Genomic DNA, 20,928 nt, shown 5'->3' with positions numbered 1-20,928 from the left:
TGACAAGACTTTTGGAGCTTTAAGTGAAAATTTAAGTTTAAAGAAGTTTAAAAAACTTGTGAACTTTAGATCACAGAGCTATGGTGTTCAGATTTGAATGTATTTATCTTGAGATATATTGTTGGGTTTAGATGTGTAGATGTGAAAGAGAAAGTCGCTAAGTCGTGCCCAACTCTTTTTGATCCTATAGACTATAGCCCGCCAGGCTCCTCTGTCCATGGGATTCTCCAGGCAAGAATACTGGAATGGGTTGCCATTGCCTTCTCCAGGGGATCCTCCCAACCCAGGGATCGAACCCAGGTCTCCTGCATTGCAGGCAGATACTTTTACCCTCTGAGCCACCAGGGAAGCCAAAGTAATACAGTGAAATTGTCATAACATTTTACACAATTAGACGTGACCAGGTATTGAAAAAAAAAACCTACAATAATATTATCAAAACAAAAGAATCTCTAGAAGGATGCCATCTGGAAGAATAAATATTCGAAAGTGTTTTTCTTTATGTTGAAATTTAGTATTTTAGAATGTAATAATTTGGGAAAGTAAGATGCTTTTGTAGAATGACTGTTTGCTGAATTGAAAACAATGCCTTTTGGACTTAGTTTTCCCCAACACAGATGCTAAAAATAGGAGGAACAATTTGGCCCATCCTGTCTTAGCTTCTGCCTCATGTCACCACTGTGGCCCTTGCTGTTTTGAACAGAGGCTGTTTTGAGTCTATTTTTAGTTAATCAGAACCGTGAGGGTAGGAAATACTGCGTCAGAATAGTTCCAGGGAAACCTCTATTTATTTTACCTTTTTTATCCTTTAAAAATTTTATTATTGGTTTGTTTTTTTTTTTTTGGCTGTGCCACGTGGCTTGCATGATCTTAGTTCCTCGACCAGGGGATAGAACCCCAGGCATCCTGAAGTGGAACCCTGGCCCTCAGGAGTGAAAGTACTGAGTCCTACCCATTGGCCCACCAAGGAATTCCTGGGAAACCTCTATTTTAATGTCATTTGTGAAATAAGAACTGAAACAGTCAAGACAAGAAAAACTAGGAATGAACTTTCATGATCAGTATGTTTGGGTGTGAGTTGTGGTTTAGGACACAAGTTGAGGAATTGGAAGTTCCTTTTTATGCTTTTGGGTTTTTTCTGTCTGTGACATCTAGGAAAGCAATTCTTTTTAAGCAAAAGACCCTTAACTTTAGAGAGAGTATACCAGTCTTGTGTGCTTATATATAAAGTAGAGTAAGCAAAGAGAAAAACGTTTAATAATATTTTGGTGTGTGGCACTATTTTTAGTTTTTGTCTCATATGTTCTTCTTGTGATAAAAGTGAGGTCACATCTCTTAATAGATTAATTAGGCTTTCATACCTGTGATTGCTCAAAGCCATTCTTTAGGAGGAAGTCTCCAGTCCAGATATTCTCAGGGTCCTCAGGTTGCTAAACCAGTTCAGAGCCACCACCATGGTGGAAGGTGGCCAATCCACTGAAGAGCTTCGTCTCCTACTGAGAGTGTTGCTGTGTGGCCGCCCAGAGCACTGCCCCGGCATGGCTGTTTCGTCGCTCCCCAGCAGGTCTTTAAGATGGGAAGTCAGGACAGGTTCTGCCAATCCTTTTCCAGCTCATGTCATGGGTGGACCTGCCCCTTCTCCTTCCTCCACTCCCCCCTCTCCCTTAATAGTCCACAGGCTATTTCACAAAGTCTTCATTCTTCTTCTTCCTTTTTTTCAAACCTGTGTTTCTGGAATGGTACTGGGGAGGGAATGGGGAAGGCAGCACAGTGGAAATCTTTCTTCTTTGGAAAACTTCCTTCAAGCCCTTATTGCAGTGAGTCAGGACATTTGTGCTATGTTTATAACACGGAGGAGAACATCTGAATTTAACATCGCAGGCTGAACTTGGCACCCAGATTTAAAGTGGCTTTGTGATTTTTCTAAAAGCTGTGTGTGTGTGCTTTCTCAGAGGCAATATTATTTTTCGAATAATAGTAAATTTCATGTGCAGTGCATTTTCTAGTGTATTTCATTTATGCTTTCATTAATTCACCAAATATTTAAAGGGTACCCGCTATGTGCCAGGGCCTTCCCAGGTGGCACTCTGGCTCAGTAGTTATGACTCCTGGGCTTGGTTGCCCCATGGCATGTGGGATCTCAGTTCCCCAATCAGGGATCAAACCCACATCTGCAATGGAAGGCAGATTCTTAACCACTGGACCACCAGGAAAGTCCCCAAATCACTTTTGTTACCATGTCTTAAAGGTAGCTGCCCTGGGATTTGCAGCCCATGCAGGAGATGTAAGACCTAGTGCTCTGTTTCATGGTGGTGTATGCCATCTAGAAGCTGACAGCTCTCAAATTGTCATCCTAACCTGCCCTCTGCCCCACACATCAGATTATGTATCTTCATGCCAACTCCATCTGCCTGCTTGTTCATAATCTTGTGTCTTAAAAGAACTATTTAATCTCTCCCCACCTCCATTCTTCTTACTGTCTTTACTTTGTAAACTGATGTAATAAATTGCTTGGGCCCAAAACTTCAGTGTCATCTTTGCCCCCTCTAGTTTTATCCTCCCCTTCACCTAGATTTAAAATAGCTTTATATTTTTTCCCCCAAAACCGTATGTGTTCTTTTTCAAAGGTAATAACTTTATTCCATAAACAGTATATACCCCACCATTTCTCCCATCAGTAGTGTGTATAATCAGCACCTCCTGTGAGGTTGAACTCTGTTTTCAAAGTATACCCACTAATTGACCACCCGCCATCGTCTTCACAGCTATCCACCCTAGTCCAAATCATCATCCATCTTCCCATAGATTATTCCAGTAGCCTCCTGAGTAGTCTCTGCCTACTTTCATTCTCCTCTACAGTTTATTCTCCCCAGCAGCCAAACTAGCAATTTTAAAATGTAGGTCAAATCATGTTCTTTTTCTGATCACAAAACCCCCTGGTGGCTCCCCACAGCCAGTCCTCTTACATTGGCCCTCAAAGCCTGCCTCTTACCTCCGAAAACCTCATCTCCTGCTCTTCCTCCCCTTGCTCATTCTGCTGTAACCACACTGCCCTTGTTGACCTTGGACTTGGCATGCACAGTTGCACCCCACTTCCCAGAGACCCACATGGCTTGCTTCCTCCCTCCCTTCAGGTGTTTTCATGTGTCCCCCTTTATCAGAGAGGCTTCTCAATCCACCTTATGTAAAAATTATGTTGCCCTCTCCCTAGCATGCCTGACTGTCCCTCCTCTGCTTTATTTTTCTCTAATGGTGCTCATAACCACTTGGCATCCTTTTTGTCCATTTGACTGCTGTCCTTTGGACCACCACTAGAATCTTAGTTCCACGAGAGCAGGGACTGTTCTGTTTATTGGGGTACTTGATGAATGAGGTTGAAGGAGGAGTATCTGAAGAGGAGTCAGTATCAGAAGTCTGAAACACTGTCTGGGCTTTGAATATTCAGTGAAATATTCTTGTGTGTGGCTTCAGTACTCCCTTCCCTCTGTGTATTTATTTCTCCTTTTGTCCTGGGTATAAAGACATGTTATGTGTCAGGAAGTTTCCTGGTAGCTCCGATGGTAAAGAATCTGCTTGCAATGCAGAAGACCCACGTTTGATCCCTGGGTCAGGAAGATCCCCTGGAGAAGGGAATGGCTACCCACTCCAATATTCTGGCCTGGAGAATTCCATGCACAGAGGAGCCTGGCAGGTTACAGTCCATGGGGTTGCAAAGAGTCAGACACAACTGAACAATTAACACATGTGCCTGGCACTATGCTCACTGCTGGGGATACAGTGGTAAACAAGTAGACATGATTTTCTTAAGGAGCTTCTGTTCTACTAGGGAAGTTAAGACAGTGAATAAGAAATAAGCAAGATATTTTGGACCGTGAAGGTTGCTAGAAAGATGTGACCAGAATATGAAATGAATGTGGTAGGGAGGGCTGTGCTCAATAGGATGGTCAAGGAAGTCCTCCAGGAGGTGACATTTAAGCTGAGAATGGAAGGAAGAGAAAGAGCCAGGTGGGTCAAGAATTAGGGAAAGTGCTCCTAGAATAAAGGAATTCGCGAGTGGCCAGAGGCAAGACAGTAGAAATGGAAATGGCAGCACACTCCAGTATTCTTGCTTAGAAAATCCCATGGACAGAGAAGCCGGGCGGGCCGCAGTCCATGAGGTCGTAAAAGAGTCAGGCACAGCAACTAAACAGCAAGAGGCAAGGTAGAGCTGAGATGATCTAGGAACTGTCCGAGGGCCAGAGTAGGACACCGTGACCCTGGAGGAGCACTCTGTAGAACATGGTAAGGATCTGGGTTTTATTCCAGGTTCAGTATGACTGGCTTATTTCACTCAACGTAACGTCTTTGGGGCTCATCCGTGTTGCAGCATGTGTCAGAATTTCCTTCCTTTTAAAAGCAATCCATTTATGTGTAGACCATGTTTTATTTATCTGTTTATCTGTTGATAGCACCTGGGTTGCTTCCACCTTTTGCAAATAATTCTGCTATGAACATGGGTAAACAAATAGCTGTTTGAGTCCCCGCTTTCAGGTCTTTTGGGTATATACCTAAAAGTGCAATTACTGGATCATATGGTAATTAGATTTTTAATTTCTTAAGGAACTGCCATTCTGTTTTCCATAGTGGCTGCACCATTTTACATTCTTACCAACAGTGTGCAAGTGTTCCAATTCCTTTATACCCTTGCTCGCAGTTGTTATTTTATGTCTTTTTGGTTTGATAGTAGCCATCCTAAGGTGCCTGTGAGGTGTTAGCTCAGAGACCCTGTCTCTTGTGCTTTTAATTTGCATTTCAGAAATCTAAAGCTTTGACGGGCTTCCCACGTGACGCTAGTGGTAAAGAACTCACCTACCAGTGCAGGAGACAGAAGAGACTCAAGTTCGATCTCTGGGTCGAGAAGACTCCCCTGGAGAAGGGAGTGGCAACCCACTCCAGTATTCTTGCCTGGAGAATCCTTTTGACAGAGGAGCCTGGCAGGCTACAGTCCATAGGGTCACAAAGAGTTGGACACAACTGAAGCGACTTAGCACTCACAAAGCTTTGAAAGTGTTTGTGTGCATGCTGTTTCTCAGTCCTGTGTGACTCTTTGCAGTCCTGTTAACTGTTGCCCACCAGGCCGGATTGGACCCAGGTAGATCCATTAAGAAGCTTTTGCAGAGGTCCTGGTAAGAGAGGGTGGTGGCCTGGAGAAGATGGTGGCAGAGGAGCTGAGAACAGAAAGTAGACTCATGTGGAAGGAGCAGGACTTGGTGGTAAATAGTTAGGGTTGAGGAGATGAAGGGAAGCTGAACACAGACCCTGTCTCTCTGGCTTGCTCACTGGGCTGGGAACAGTTTGGGGCAGGGGTGTTTTCTGGTCCACCTCCCCCATCCACTCCAGTGAAGTGTTCATGAGAGAACAACTTTGTTAGTTTCTTGAAGTTTTTCTTTCTTTTTATTTTTAAGACAAATATTCTTATTTCTGTTAAACTGGATATACAATTATTGTTGCTAGGCAACCAACGTTTAACATATATATAACTGCAATTTAATTTCATGTTAGCAAGACACAGCTGTTGAAAAGATAACTTTGGGTGGATCTAATCACAGTAATAAATAATTTATAGGGAATTCCCGGTGGGCCATTGTTTAGGACTCCATGCTTTTTACTGCTGAGAGCATGGGTTTGAGCCCTGGTCAGGGAACTAAGTTCCTACAAACTGTGTGGTGGGGCCAAAAAATAAATAATAATTTCTACTTTTTTTTTTTTTTAACTTTCTTACAGGGGTCATGGGCTTCTCTTGTGGCTCAGCTGGTAAAGAATCTGCCTGCAATGCAGGAAATCTGGGTTTGATTCCTGGGTTGGAAAGATCCCCTGGAGAAGGGAAAGGCTACCCACTCCAGTATTCTGGCCTGGAGAATTCCGTGGACTGTCTATGGGGTCACTAAGAGTCAGACACGACTAAGTGACTTTCACTTTTACACAGGGGTCATATTCATTAAAGCCCTAGAGGCTAATTTTGCCTTGACCTTCGCTAGTACAGAAGTGACTCTTGATTTGTTTCCTTTCATTACAGAAGCAAATTTTGTTTTTTTAAGTTGCCTGAGAGGGAGAAGTTATATTACACCCCTACCAGTTAATGCACTAAGTGAACAGCAAACTGATCCTCTCCTCATTATTTCCTGGGAAATTAATACAGCAGAACATGTCAGAAAAGCACATGGCATGTGCTCAGTCACGTCCAATTCTTTGTGACCCCATGGACTGCAGCCTGCCAGGCTTCTCTGTTCACGGGATTTCCCAGGCAAGAATACTGGAGTGGATTGCCACTTCTTGCTCCAGGGCCTGGTGTAGGATAGGCAACTTGACTTCCTTTTCGTGTTTAGTTTTATTTCAGAGTGCTAACTTTGTAAACTGATGGCAGTGGGTTCTGAGGGGGGTGAAAACTCAGTGGGAATGAATATTACTGCTTTTAAAACAGTGGTTAAGCTTTGGTGATTATTAACTTTTTCAGCTAACGTGAATGAAATTTTCTGCTGACAAGTAACACTAGTCACTGGGCTCTTTGCAGTGCTCCATCACTGAGTTTTTCATCACAGAACTGGTGACAACTTCCACTTCCAGTCCTCCGATGAGGACTGGTGATGACTTCTGCTTTTCCCCTCCCCTGTCCAGTTCTGGCTGGTAAGCACTTATAGAGACCGGATGCCAAGCTAGGTTTTAGAGCGATAAAGATAAGTGAGCAAGAGGCAGCCAGGGAAGTGTAACCATTCTCAGAGGTTTTGGTCTCAGGTCTTCTTTACACTTTTAGAAAATATTGAGGCTCCCAATGATTTTTTGTTTAGGTGGTTTATATACATCAGTATTTTACCATATTAGTTTGGTAAGAGTACCTGGAGAAGAGAAGGGCTACCCACTCCAGTATTCTGGCCTGGAGAAATCCATGGACTGTATAGTTCATGGGGTCACAAAGAGTCATACATAACTGAGCGACTTTCACTTCACTTCAGAGAAGTGAAAACTGAGAAATTTAGAAAAATATTTATTAATTCTTTAAAAAATTAATAAAAGCCATGATATGTCAGTAGCAGAAAATGAAGAGGAACTGAAGAGCCTCTTGTTAAAGGTGGTAAGAGGAGAGTGAAAAATCTGGCTTAAAACTCAGCATTCAAAACACTGAGATCATGGCATCCGGCCCCATTGCTTCATGGCAAATAGAAGGGGTAAAAGTGGAAGTAGTGACAGATTTTATTTTCTAGGGCTGCAAAATCACTGCAGACAGTGATTGCAGCCATGAAATTAAAAAGAAAGCTTGTTTTCCTTGGAAGGAAAGTTTGACAAACCTAGATAGCATATTAAAAAGCAGAAACATCACTTGCAAACAAAGGTTTGTATGGTCAAAGCTATGGTTTTTTCCTTTAGTCATGTACAGATGTGAGAGTTGGATCATAAAGAAGGCTGAGTGCTGAAGAACTGATGCTTTCAAATTGTTGGCTGGAGAAGAATTGAGAGTCTCTTGGACAGCAAGGAGATAAACCAGTTGATCCTAAAGGAAATCAACGCTCAATATTCACTGGAATGACTGATGCTGAAGTTGAAGCTCTAGTACTTTGGCCACCTGATCGGAAGAGCTGACTCATTGGAAGGGACCCTGATGCTGGGAAAGACTGAAGGCAAAAGGAGAAGAGAGAAGCAGAGGTTGAGATGGTTTGATAGCATTACCGACTCAATGGTAATTTGAGCAAACTCCAGGAGATGGTGAAGGACAGGGAAGCCTGGCATGCTGCAGTCCATGGGGTCACAAAGAATTGGACTTGGTGACTGAACAAACAACAGCAGTGTTAATATCAATAACATGTTTTTAAATGAAAATAACTGACTTCCTACTTTTGCATTCCAGTCCCTTATGATGAAAAGGACATCTTTTTTTGGTGTTAGTTCTAGAAAATCTTGTCGGTCGTCATAAAACCGTTCAACTTCAGCTTCTTCGGCATTAGTGCTTGGGGCATAGACTTGAATTACTGTGATGTTGAATGGTTTGCCCTGGAAATGAACAGAGTCATTCTGTCATTTTTGAGATTACACCTAAGTACTACATTTTGGAGTCTTGTTGACTATGAGGGTTACTCCATTTCTTCTAAGCGATTCTTGCCCACAGTAGTAGGTATAATGGTCATCCGAATTAAATTCACCCAATCTAGTCCATTTTCATTCACTGATTCCTAAAATGTCGATGTTCACTCTTGCCATCTCCTGTTTGACCACTTCCAATTGACCTTGATTCATGGACCTAACTTTCCAGGTTCCTCTGCAATATTGTTCTTTACAGCATCAGACTTCATCACCAGTCACATCCACAACTGGGCATTGTTTTTGCTATGGCTCTGTGTCTTCATTCTTTCTGGAATTATTTCTCCACTCTTCTTCAGTAGCATATTGGGCACCTACCGACCTGGGGAGTTCATCTTTCAGTGTCATATCTTTTTGCCTTTTCATACTGTTGATGGTGTTCTCCAGGCAAGAATACTGAAGTGGTTTTCCATTCCCTTTTTCAGTGGACCACGTTTTGTCAGAACTGTCCACCATGACCCGTCCATCTTGGGTGGCCCTACACGGCATGGCTCATAGTTTCATTGAGTTAGACAAGGCTGTGGTCCATGTGATCAGCTTGGTTAGTTTTCTGTGATTGTTGTTTCATTCATATGTGGCTCAGATCATGAACTCCTTATTGCAAAATTCAGACTTAAATTGAAGAAAATAGGGAAAGCCACTAGACCATTCGGGTATGCCTAAATCAAATCACTTATGATTATACAGTGAAAGTGACAGATAGATTCAAGGGATTAGATCTGATCAGAGTGCCTGAAGAACTATGGACAGAAGTTCGTGACATTATACAGGAAGCAGTGATCAAGACCATCCCCAAGAAAAACAAATGCAAAAAGGCAAAAGGGTCATCTGAGGAGGCCTTACAAATAGCTGAGAAAAGAAGAGAAGCTAAAGGCAAAAGAGAAAAGGATAGATACATTCATCTGAATGTAGAGTTCTAAAGAACAGCAAGGAGAGATAAGAAAGCCTTCCTCAGTGATCAGTGCAAAGAAATAGAGGAAAACAATAGAATGGGAAAGACTAGAGATCTCTTCAAGAAAATTAGAGATACCAAGGGAATATTTCATGGAAAGATGGTCACAATAAAGGACAAAAATGGTGTGGACCTAACGGAAGCAGAAGATATTAGGAAAAAGTGGCAAGAATACACAGAAGAACTGTACAAAAAAGATATTAATGACCCAGATAACCATGATGGTGGGCCATAGGAAGCATCACTACAAACAAAGCTAGTGATGAGGTGATGGAATTCCAGCTGAGCTATTTCAGGTCCTAAAAGATGATGTTGTGAAAGTGCTGCACTCAATATGCCAGCAAATTTGGAAAACTCGGCAGTGGCTTCAGGATTGGAAAAGGTCAGTTTTCATTCCAATCCCAAAGAAAGGCAGTGCCAAAGAATGTTCAGACTACCACATAATTGCACTTATTTTACATGGTATCAAAGTTTTAAATTACATGCTCGAAATTCTCCAAGCTTATCTTTAACAGTGCCTGAACTGAGAACTTCCAGATGTTCAAGCTGGATTTAGAAAAGGCACAGAGGAATCAGAGATCAAATAGCCAACATCATTTGGATCCTCAAAGAAGCAAGAGAGTTCCAGAAAAACATCTGCTTCTGCTTTATTGACTACACCAAAGCCTTTGACAGTGTGGTTCACAACAAATTATAGAAAATTCTTCAGGAGATGTGAATACCAGAGCACCTTACCTGCCTCCTGAGAAATCTGTATGCAGGTTAAGAGGCAACAGTTAAAACTGGACATGGAACAACAGACTGGTTCCAAATTGGGAAAGGAGTATGTCAAGGCTGTATATTGTCACCCTGTTTATTTAACTTATATGCAGAGTACATCATGAGAAATGCTGGTCTGGATGAAGCACAAGCTGAAATCAAGATTGCTGGGAGAAATACCAATAACCTCAGATATGCAGATGACACCACCCTTATGGCAGAAAGTGAAGAGGAACTAGAGAGCCTCTTGATGAACGTGAAAAAGGAAAGTGAAAAAGCTGGTTTAAAACTCATCATACAAAAACCAAGATCATGGCATCTGGTCCCATCACTTCATGGCACATAGATGGGAAACAGCGGAAACAGAGACTTTATTTGCTTGGGCTCCCAAATCACTGCAGACAGTGACCGCAGCCATGAAATTAAAAGATAGCTGTTCCTTGGAAGAAAAGCTATGACAAACCTTGACAGTGTCTCTGCTTTTTAAAGCAGAGACATTACTTTGCTGACAAAGGTCTGCCTAGTCAAAGCTATGGTTTTTCCAGTGGTCATGTATGGATGTGAGAGTTGGACCATAAAGAAAGCTGAGTGCAGAAGAATTGATGCTTTTGAACTGTGGCGTTGGAGAAGACTCTTGAGAGTCCCTTGGACAGCAAGAAGATCCAACCAGTCCATCCAAAAGGAAATCGGTCCTGAATATTCATTGGAAGGACATGCTGAAGCTGAAGCTCAGCATGAATACGTTGGCTACCTGATGCAAAGAACTGACTCATTGGAGAAGACCGTGATGCTGAGAAAGACTGAAGGCAGGAGGAGAAGGGGATGACAGAGCAGGAGATGGGTGGATGGCATCACTGACCCGATGAACATGAGTTTAAGCAAACTCTAGGAGTTGGTGAAGGACAGGGAAGCCTGGCGTGCTGTAGTCCATGGGGTCACAAAGAGTCAGAGACGTCTGAGTGACTGAACTGAACTGTACGAAAATAACTACGTTTTCCAGAACAAATTCAGTGACACTGTTTTTACTTTCGCAATTCTCTTAAATGTCTAATTTAATGGAAGACAGCTGGAATCTCATTAACTTTTTTATCTAATTTGCTGTAGCACACTTGTCATGTAGCCTCTGGAAAACTCCACTTGACACAGGGGAATGAGAGTGAAAAAGGCAAATGCCTTAATGTTTGGCTTCACAGACCCTCTGAAAGCGTTTTTGAGACCCCTGGATATGGCCAGCTTTAGTGATAGGAGCACAGACACTAAAGCTAGATTTTAGTGAGTTCAGATTCCAGCTTTGCCACTGACCCGTTAGGCAAGACATCTAACCTGTCTGTACCTCAGTTTGCTCATATACAAAATGTACATAGGTACCTGCTTCAGTGGGTTATTATGAGGATTAAATAGTAAGGTGTAAAGTACTGAAAACATTACTAGAAGCATCAGTTTTTATTTAAATAAATAAGCCCTGTTAATAATTCTTTTCATCAAGGAATTTAATCTAGTTAAGGAGATAGTTGAAAAACCAAACAACTTCAGGATTTTGTATAAATTCCTTGATAGATACATTTATAGGAGAGGCTTCTCAACTTTGGGGCCAAGAGTCAGGACATTCCTGTTGTCTAAACCATGGAAGGTGCAGATTTCCACCAATGTTAGAATGAATTATAAATTCTTACTTCAGACAGTGTCCATCCCCATTAACATTTGCTGTAATTTAACTTTTTTATCTTCCTTATTCATAATGGAAAGAGTGTGAGCAGCCTAATTGGTTTGCTTCTCTGATGCCCACTTAGAGCCAGAAACTTTATCATAATTGTCAGATATGCCCACTGTGTGGGAGGGCCGGTGCTCAGAGTTCATTGCCTGATTATGAATTAATGACAGTCAAAATGTGGGAGAACCATTTCTGTGATCCACTGGGCTTCTGTGGTACATATTTGTAATCACTTGGTAACTCTGGGATATAATTGTAAGGAGGAAATTATAGATAATATTTTTATTGAAAGTTAAACCTAATCATTTTGTTCTTAAAAATGAGAGTAAAATCTCTTAATGTAACTTTTGTTATTTTCTCATTGTTTTAGGGAATTATATTGGATATTTATTATATTTTTAAACTTTAAACTTTTTATTTTGCATTGGGATATAGCCAGTTAATTAACAGTGTTGTGGTAGTTTGAGATGAACATCTAAGGGACTCAGCCAGACACAGTGTATATTTGTTTTCAATTCTATTTAAAATGACCAAGTCTGTGGATTTTATTACAATAACAAGGAGCTGTAATGTGTTGAAAAGTTTAGTATGCTTATTGTAAATTCACAGTGTCACTCAAGAAGGTTTGATAAACAGCTGGTAAAAAAATTAAGATGCAATTTTTAAAAAGTTAGTTGGTAACTTATAAAAATACTGCCACACAGAGTTATCGTTTGTCTCAAATGAGTCCTTTTTTCTCAAGGCATGTTTAGTTTTTAATGCTCAGGTATGGTTATTGATAACGTTAATATTGTTATTCTCATGCAGAGTTGTTTCTGCTGTTTTTCACAGAATCCTCTTTCCCCCTCATTGTAGATCCGACGGAGGCGCCTTGCACGACTTGCTGGTGGACAGACCTCCCAGCCTACCACCCCTCTCACTTCTCCCCAGAGGGAGAACCCCCCCGGGCCTCCTATAGCAGCATCAGCTCCAGGCCCCTCCCAGAGCCTTGGTCTCAACGTCCACAACATGACCCCCGCTACCTCCCCCATTGGTGCATCAGGTAAGCCTCACCTTCATACCTGGGAGCTTTCTGTTACAGTTGTGACATTTCCACGCCAGGATAAAATGAACAGCAACTTTTAAAAATCCTGCAAGCAGTGGTTCAAAGATTAAGGTCATTACAGTGTGTTTTGTTAACGTCTGTTCATTTTGATGTTTTGACAGTGATGTGTTGAAGCTGACTGTTTTCTGTAACTTTCATGCTTTTTTTCAGACAAGGCCAGGTCTTTGTCTCTGATGGCAAGCAGCTTAAGACTAAATTTGGTTCTGCAGATTTTATGACTTTGGTTGATACTTTTTTTTTTAAGATAAAATATTCTGCAAATGCAAGATTGAAATAATGGTCAGAATAATGCCTCTGATTATGGATTTCATTGTCTTCATTCTATATTGTCATAGACCCTTTTCTCTAAACTTTCAGGGTATGTAAAGTTCGCCTGGGGAATTCCCTGATAGTCCAGTGGTTAGGACTGTGTACTCTCACTGCTGAGGGCCTGGGTTCAACACCTGGTCAGGGACATAAGATCCCATAAGCCTTGCAATATGGCCAAAAAGAAAATAAAATAGAATGAAAGTTTGAACTCTTAACTACAGAAGTATTAATATAAATGAGCCATAATAAGTTCACCTGATATGATGTCTTATAACTGTCTCATTGATAGTTTAACTGTTGTAGAAGTTAATTTCTTTATAATTAACGAGCTCATGGTTGATATCCATGGTTGTCTTTGTTGGGAAATGTATCTTTTAAGATATCTGTCTTTTTGCTAAGTGAACTTTTCTATCAAATGTAATAATTATTGACTTTATAATTATTATAATAGTTAAGATTCCAAGTAGGAAAAAGCAGGTGCTAAGAGACCTGCATTGATCATCATATCATCTAATAATGTAATATCTGATTGTCAGCTCTGCTCTTGTTTAATGCACTGTCACCTCTGAACAATCCATCTTCATGATCTAGGATAACTTGTCGATTAAAAGTTATCTGCGGAGTTTCTGTTACTACAACTCTCGTTAGGCATCATTGTAGGCCCCTCCTAAGGCAAATATAAATGCTTCTATGTAAATCTGCTACTTATTAAATGAGAGAGGCTCAGGCCAAAACATGTTAGTAATAAACGATGCCTGTGTCTGAAATGTTTCCTGGTTACACTGCTTAGAGAAGCTGTGGTGATCTACTAGGAGAAAGGTTCAGGATTCCAATTGTGTTTTCTCCTTTTTCTGCCTTTGCCTATGGTGCCACCGGCAGTGCTGCTTGTCTCACCATGATCAGACCCCACCTGGGATGCTGGAAAGTGTCCAGGGAGGAGCTTGTGGGATGGGGAGGGACTTAAAAACTTCGCTGCATCAGCAAAGTGTCCTGGGGACTTGGAACCCTGCCTGCTCTCAGCAGGCTCCTGCTGCTCCTTGCTACAGCAGGTCGTCTTGGCATGCCCCTTAGGCCCGCTCATGTCAGCCACCCTGTCTCCTCCTGTCCTCATGCCTCGTCTCCCAGTCTCTAATCCTTATGTGGCTTGTCACATGTACCTTTCCTTCCCCACGTCCCTAAATTCTGAAAGCCTTGTGCCCAGCCACCAGCAAAATCACACTGTGTCAGCGTCCCTTCCCCTTAGTGCTCTCACTGGATCTGACCTCTTTCTCCATTGCTTTCTCGTTTCTTCTTCTAGACCATTCCTCTACCCTGAAAACACATTGGTTTGAATCTTGTGTCACCTAACAGTATTCTCCACTTCTCTTCCTTGTTGAGGCTTATATTCCAAAGCCTGCTCACCCACAGGACTCGTTATGTCCGCTATTTTTCTGTCCAGCACTGTTTCTGTCTTAATTTGTGATGATTTCATTAGCTGTGTGGGATGATCCTTCCAGAACTCCGACCTCTCTGTTTCTTGAGCTCCTCCCCTTCAGTGACCTTTCCTTCCCTCTGACTCCAGCCACTCACTGCCACGGTCAGACTCTAGATTTTTCAGTCTCAGCGACTTTCTGACCACCACCTTTGGCTTTTTAGCTCACCCCTCTGGGCCCAAATCCTCAGTGTTCCCTCAGGGCTACAGTCCGTTGACCCATCACCTTTTTACTTTCCTCGTGTTCCCCCTCCTCGTGTCCTTACTTCCCTCCTCAACCTGCGGAAATTTCATGGCCAGTCACTGCTGTCACTCCTTCTCTGGCCTCTCTCTCGCTGTCTTCGTCCCTTAAAGTATGATCCTCGTCTTAAGTCCCAGTCCCCTCCTGTTCTTGGTCTCTTGCTGTGAAATAGGGCTAGAGAAAAACCATACTAGCAGTCTCATTTCAGAGCCATCATCACAAACTCAAGTGGGCCCTTAATACTAGTGAGTAATTGTGCGGTATTTCCTGTTCCCTCTCCCACAGTCTGTTTCAGTCTGTTTCATACCTTCTCTAATCTGTAACACCTCTTCTCCATGTACACTCTTGGCTGTGGCTCAGCTTCCAGTTTTGTGGAGAGAACAGACGCAGGCAGAAGGGAACCTACCTCCTTCAGCTTTGATCCTGCCTCCACTACCAACCAGTATGTGCGGCCAGTTTTTGTCATAGTTGAACTGTCCCTGCCCTTGCTGCCGTCTGTACCCTGGATCCCATCTCCTCTCACTGCCCAGAGCCATTGCTACAGCAGTTCCTGTCGTCTCTTCTGCTTCATCTGGTTCTCCATCTCAAGTGGAAGCCTTTTATTTTTGTTTAAACAGCCATTGTACATGCTGTTCCTTCTCGCATCATGGGAGTAAATGAAAAAGAACTCTCTTGATCTCATATCCCCTGCTGACTTCCACCCCACTTCTCTGCACCCATTCACAACAGAATTTCTAGAATGAGTTGTCTATCTTTAGTCTCCTCTTTCTGTCCTTGGACCTTGCTGAGTCGAATCCCATCAGGTGAGGCCTCCTGTGGTCAGCTCTGAGTCACCGTCTGGTCTGACCTGTCAGCTCCTTCCATGTGGCTTTGGTCTTCTTCTTGAAACACTCTCTCTTCAGCTTCAGAGCATTACACTCCTGATTTTCATCCTGTCTCCATCTGTTCCTTCTTAGTTCTTTGTATGAGTCTTTTTCATTTTCCAAGCTTCTAAAGGTCAGGGTTCAAGGGCTCAATATTTAACCTCTTTTCCTCTCTATCTCTATGCTTTATTCTCTTATTAATTTTATCCAGTTTCCTGGGTTTGATTAGTATTTCTAATTTAACGAAGTTGGTACCTGTTAGTACCGGAGTTGGCCTGTTCTTTGAACTTCAGTGTGAAGTTCATCTGATACACGTCTCACAGTTAACACATTCAAAATCAAGTTCGTGATATTTCCTTACATCTTATTTTGTCTTAGAACCCTATCTCAGTAAATAATAACTCATTTTTTTTTCTAGTTGCTTAAGCTTAAAATGGGCATCCCTGGTGGCTCAGATGGTAATGAATCGACCTGCAGTGGAGGAGACCTGGGTTCAATCCCTGGCTAGGGAAGATCCCCTGGAGAAGGGAATGGCAACCCACTCCAGTATTCTTGTCTGGAGAATTCCATAGACAGCGGAGCCTGGTGGGCTATGTAGTTTGTGGGCTTGCAAAGAGTTGGACACGACTGAGTGACTAACACTTCACTCTTCTTCAAGCTTAAAACATTCTCTCTTCTTTTTACCTCATATTCTAGGTTGAGAGTCAGCAAATTCTTTCTTTAAAGGGCCAGTTAGTAAATATTTTTGGCTCTTCAGGCTGTGCAGTCTCTGTCACAAACATTCTTCTCTGCCCCCTAGCACAAAACAGCCATAGACTTTGTGTCAACTGATGAGCATTGCTGTGTTTCAATAAAACTTTATTTACAAAAATAAGTAAGTGTGGCCTGTGGACTGAGGTTTGCTGACCTCTGTCCTAGGTCCATCAGCAAAATTTAGAACCAGACTCAATTCTCACCACCTCTTCTCATCTCACCGCCTCTCCTGCTACTGCCCAGGTTCAAGGCACTTGCGTATCTCGCCTAGACTACTAGAGTGGGCTCTAGACGTGTCTCTCTGTGCCTTCCCTGGCTTTACCTCAGTCTGTTGTTCATGCAGAGCCAGACTGGTTTCCACTGAAGCAAGACTAAAGCACTGCAAAGCATTATTCTTTTCAGCAAGGAGGATAGTTATTGTCACAACAGTAACCAACAGACTTGGGCAACTCTGAATGGTTCATTCTTGGCAGATGCACCTCTATGCTGTTAAGTCACCATTGTGTTTCTCGTAATCATCATTATTCACAATCACAAACAGGTAGATATTGTTAGCCATACTCTTGGCAGATTGGATAAACAGATTTTCAGGAAGTGAAGTGAAAGTCACTCAGTGGTGTCTGATTCTTTGCAACCCCATGGATTATATACAGTTCATGGAATTCTCCAGGACAGAATGCTGGAGTGGGTAACCTTTCCCATCTCCAGGGGATCTTCTCAACCCAGGGATCGAACCGAGGTCTCCTGCATTGCAGGTGGATTCTTTACTAGCTGAGCCACAAGGAAAGCCCAGATTTTCAGGAACTTACTTAATAGATTTAAGTGAAACAGAAAATAAACCCCTCCTAAGACAGGTCACATCATCTTCTGTTGTCTTCTGGCCTCAATCGAAATGAAAGTCAGAGTCCTTACCTCGACCTGGGGCTGCATGAGGTCCTGCCCTGAACCTGTCCTCGTCTCTCTTTGCCCTTCTTCCTCCTTCAGCTACAAATGTGCTGGCTTCCCCTCTGTTCCTGGGACATTCCAGACATGGTTCCTGTTTGTGTTTGTTTTTGTGTGTCTGTGTGTGTTAGTTGCTCAATCCTGTCTAACTCTTTGAGACCCCATGAGCTGTAACCCGCCAGGTTCCTCTGTCCATGGGATTCTCCAGGCAAGAATACTAGAGTGGGTTGCCATTCCTTTCTCCAGATCTTCCCAACCCAGGGACTGAACCCGGGTCTCTGGCATTGCATGTGGATTCTTTACTGACTGAGCCACCAGGAAAACCATGGTACCTGCTGGGGGTTTTTATGTTTGCTGTTTCTTTGCCTAGAATGCTTATACCCTAAAATCCACACGGCATTTTCCTTCTACTCTTCATATGTTTACCCAAATGTCACTTTTTCAAAAAGGCCACCTTGTCTACACTTGATCTTAGCCAAAAGGCTGGGAAGCGATGACCACCTTGTCTAAACGTTCATCCTGTATCTGACATAGACACTTTTTCCTCGAGCTCTTGTTGCCCGCCAACATAGCATGTGTATTACTTGTTGTTCTTCAGTCATGTTCGACTCTTGCGATCCCATGGACTGCAGCACACCAGGTTTTTCTGTCCTTCACTGTCTCCTAGAGTTTGCTCAGATTCATGTTCATTGAGTCAGTGATGCCGTCCAACCATCTCATCCTCTGTCGTCACCTTCTCCTCCTGCCTTCAATCTTTCTCAGCATCATGGTCTTTTCTAATGAGTCAGCTCTTTGCATCAGGTGGCCAAAGTATTGGAGCTTCAGCTTTAGCATCAGTCCCTCCAATGTATATTCAGGATTGATTTCCTTTAGGATTGACAGGTTGGATCTCCTTGCAGTCCAAGGGACTCTCAAGAGTCTTCCTCAACACCACAGTTCAAAAGCATCAGTTTTCTGGTGCTCAGCTTTATGGTCCATCTCTCACATCCATACTTGACTACTGAAAAAACCATTGCTTTGACTAGGCGCACCTTTGTCAGCAAAGTAATGTCTCTGCTTCTTAATATGCTGTCTAGGTTTGTCATAGCTTTTCTTCCAAGGAGCAAGCGTCTTTTAATTTCATGGCTGCAATCACCATCTGTAGTAATTTTGGAGTCCTGGGAAATAGAATCCCTCACTGTTTCCAGTACTTGTAGTGTATCCTGTTTTCTCTGCTTCCTTTCCTAGTGTGAGCTCCATGGGGGCAGGGACTTGTGTGCATTTTATTCATGAAAACAGTGTGAGTAGTTTCCATGAGGATGATGATGCCTTGTGCTTACCCTCTGTGGTCCTAGATGACAAACATAGGGCCAGTTGGTAGCTTTATTATCCATTGAGTGTGAAGGGAAGACTTCTGTTCCAGAATGAAGTGCTTCTTGGACAAATACTCGGTTGGCTGCCACCCGTGGTAAAAGGTTCTGATCCGGTAGTGACCAGGCAGTTATTCTGCAGTCTTCTTATTGCTTAACCCTTGGATTGCAAGGAGATCCAACCAGTCAATCCTAAAGGACATAAACCCTGAATATTCATTTGAAGGGCTGATGCTGCAGCTCCAGTGCTTTGTCCTCCTAATGCAAAGAGTCAATTCATTGGAAAAGACCCTGATGCTGGGAAAGATTGAAGGGGGCGTCAGAGGATGAGATGGTTGGAATGACTCAATGGACATGAGTTTGAGCAAACTCTAGGAGATAGTGAAGGACAGGGAGGCCTGACATGCTACAGTCCATGGGTTTGCAAAGATTCGGACGCAACTAAGTGACTGAACAACAATTTCTTAATCAGGGTGCTTTCAGTACAAGTGACAGAAGCAAGGGTTCGGAAGTTGGTTGTGAGTCCTGTGGTTGCTTCTCCCATCTGGCCCCAGCTTCTGCAGTGCCACCTACCTTTAATTAGTTTCCTGAGGCCATCATAGCAAAGTATCCAAAATTTGATGACTTAAAACAATAGAAATTGTCCTCTCACAGTTCTGGAGATTAGAAGTCTGATGTCAAGGTGTCGGCAGGGCTGTGCTCCCTCTGAAGGTTGGAAGGAAGAATCCTTGCCTCTTCTCACTTCAGTTGGTTGCTGGCACTCCTTGTTTTTCTTGGCTTGTGGCAGCATCACTCCAGCCTCTACTTCAGGCTTCTTGTGCCCATGCCTCTGTGTGGCTGTGTTCAAGGTTCCCTCCTGTTTTGGGGTGAAGGGACTGCACTACATGACTTGTAGTAGCTTCCCAGGTGGTACTAGTGGTAAAGAACCTGCCTGCCATTGCAGGAGACGTAAGAGACTTGGGTTCCACCTATGGTCAGAAAGATCCCCTGGAGAAAGGAGGGAATGGCAACCCACTCCAGTATTCTTGCCTGGAGAATCCCACGGACAGAGGAGCCTGGCAGGCTGCAGTCCATGGGGTTGCAAAGAGTTAGACACGATTGAAGCAACCTAGCACACAATATAATGTTGCTTCTGCCTGTCTTAAAGCTTTATAAACATGATGAATGTTTTTCTCACACATGATAGCTGTTTTTTTGGTCATCATCATTGATAATGTTGCATTTACATTTGAGCGTATCCAGTGTTTACTTAGGGCTGTTGCAGGTCAAACACAGTGCTTGGTTATGGAAGCACAGAGATGGAGAGAGACTCATTTTCTTTCCTGGAAGCGCTTACAGTCCAGCAGTGGCGAAAATGTTCTTTAGTTTCCTTTTAAAAATCTGTGCTTGTTAAATTCCTGGGACGAGAGACTGGTTTTCTTGGTTCCTTCCCCCATCTTGAGATCGTTCTATGATTACCTAGTCTTCAGAAATTCTTAGCCCTCTGGGGCTTTTATAGTCTTGTTTTGGAATTATGCTTATCTCCCCTCTGTTCCCTCTGTTGTTTACCCATCGGACATCTTGAACATGTCCAATAAAGCCTCACCCTCCCTGGCTGTCATGACCTCTCCCAAGCTGTGGTCATTCTTGCTCAAGAGTTCCCCTGTGAATCCTTTATCAAACAAGTTCCATCTTGACAGAATGATTAGGTCTGGTGGAGCAAGTTCTCTCGTTGCCTTTTTTGTCCCTAGTCCTGTGTTTCTTAACTGTTGTCATTCCATTGCCCTTTGGCAAACTGGGGATAGCCTTCTCAAAAAATACTTTTAAATGCATGTATCATTAAAACATGAAGGTATACGAAGGAGACCAATTATATTCAAATATAGTTATGAGAATAGTTTTAAAAATTATGATACCCATACTTTATGTGTTCCTCAATGAAGGACTTCAAATAAAATATCTGGAAGCTAGTCCGAGAGCTACTGTCATTTTGACCCCCTCAGTTGTGTCTCCCTGTGTGTGTGGTCAAGATCTTCTGCTCTGGAAGCAGAAATGAGCAGCCAGGGCCTGTTAGGAACAACCAAGAAGCCGTTTGGCTGGCCTCCCGGCTGGTTCCGAGGACTGGGTTAGAGACAGAGTCTCTTTTCTCTAACTGCTAGTCTTTAATCTGCTTAGTAATAACCTACATTCTTTTTTAGCATGATTCTTGCAAATGGCCTTTGTCATGCTTCCACTTGTGCATATGAACACGTGTTTAATGCTTTCTACCTGCAGGCACTGTCTTAGGAGCCAGGGCTGCAGAGATGGGCAAGTCTCAGTTAATGCATGCAGAAGGGCTCACTGTCTAGTGGGAGGAGGTGGGCCTGTGAAGGGTCCTCCATGACA

The 20,928-nt window shown here is 42.8% G+C and overlaps 1 protein-coding gene across 4 annotated transcripts in view; it reads left to right on the top strand.

The window, feature by feature from the left end:
* Positions 1–20,928, top strand: part of UBE4B (ubiquitination factor E4B) — a 120,378-nt gene that overhangs the window by 23,159 nt on the left and 76,291 nt on the right. For 3 of the 4 annotated variants that reach the window (XM_069545728.1, XM_069545729.1, XM_069545727.1), the window contains one exon: positions 12,387–12,573. In XM_069545728.1, the coding sequence (XP_069401829.1) occupies positions 12,387–12,573 (187 nt within the window). Of the gene's footprint in view, positions 1–6,550; positions 6,664–12,386; positions 12,574–20,928 lie in introns of all 4 variants that reach the window. The other variant, XM_069545730.1, reaches the window with a different exon arrangement.

The sequence above is a fragment of the Ovis canadensis genome, chromosome 12, assembly GCF_042477335.2.
Source record: "Ovis canadensis isolate MfBH-ARS-UI-01 breed Bighorn chromosome 12, ARS-UI_OviCan_v2, whole genome shotgun sequence".
Lineage (NCBI taxonomy): Eukaryota > Metazoa > Chordata > Mammalia > Artiodactyla > Bovidae > Ovis > Ovis canadensis.
This window is presented reverse-complemented; position numbering and strand designations above follow the sequence as displayed.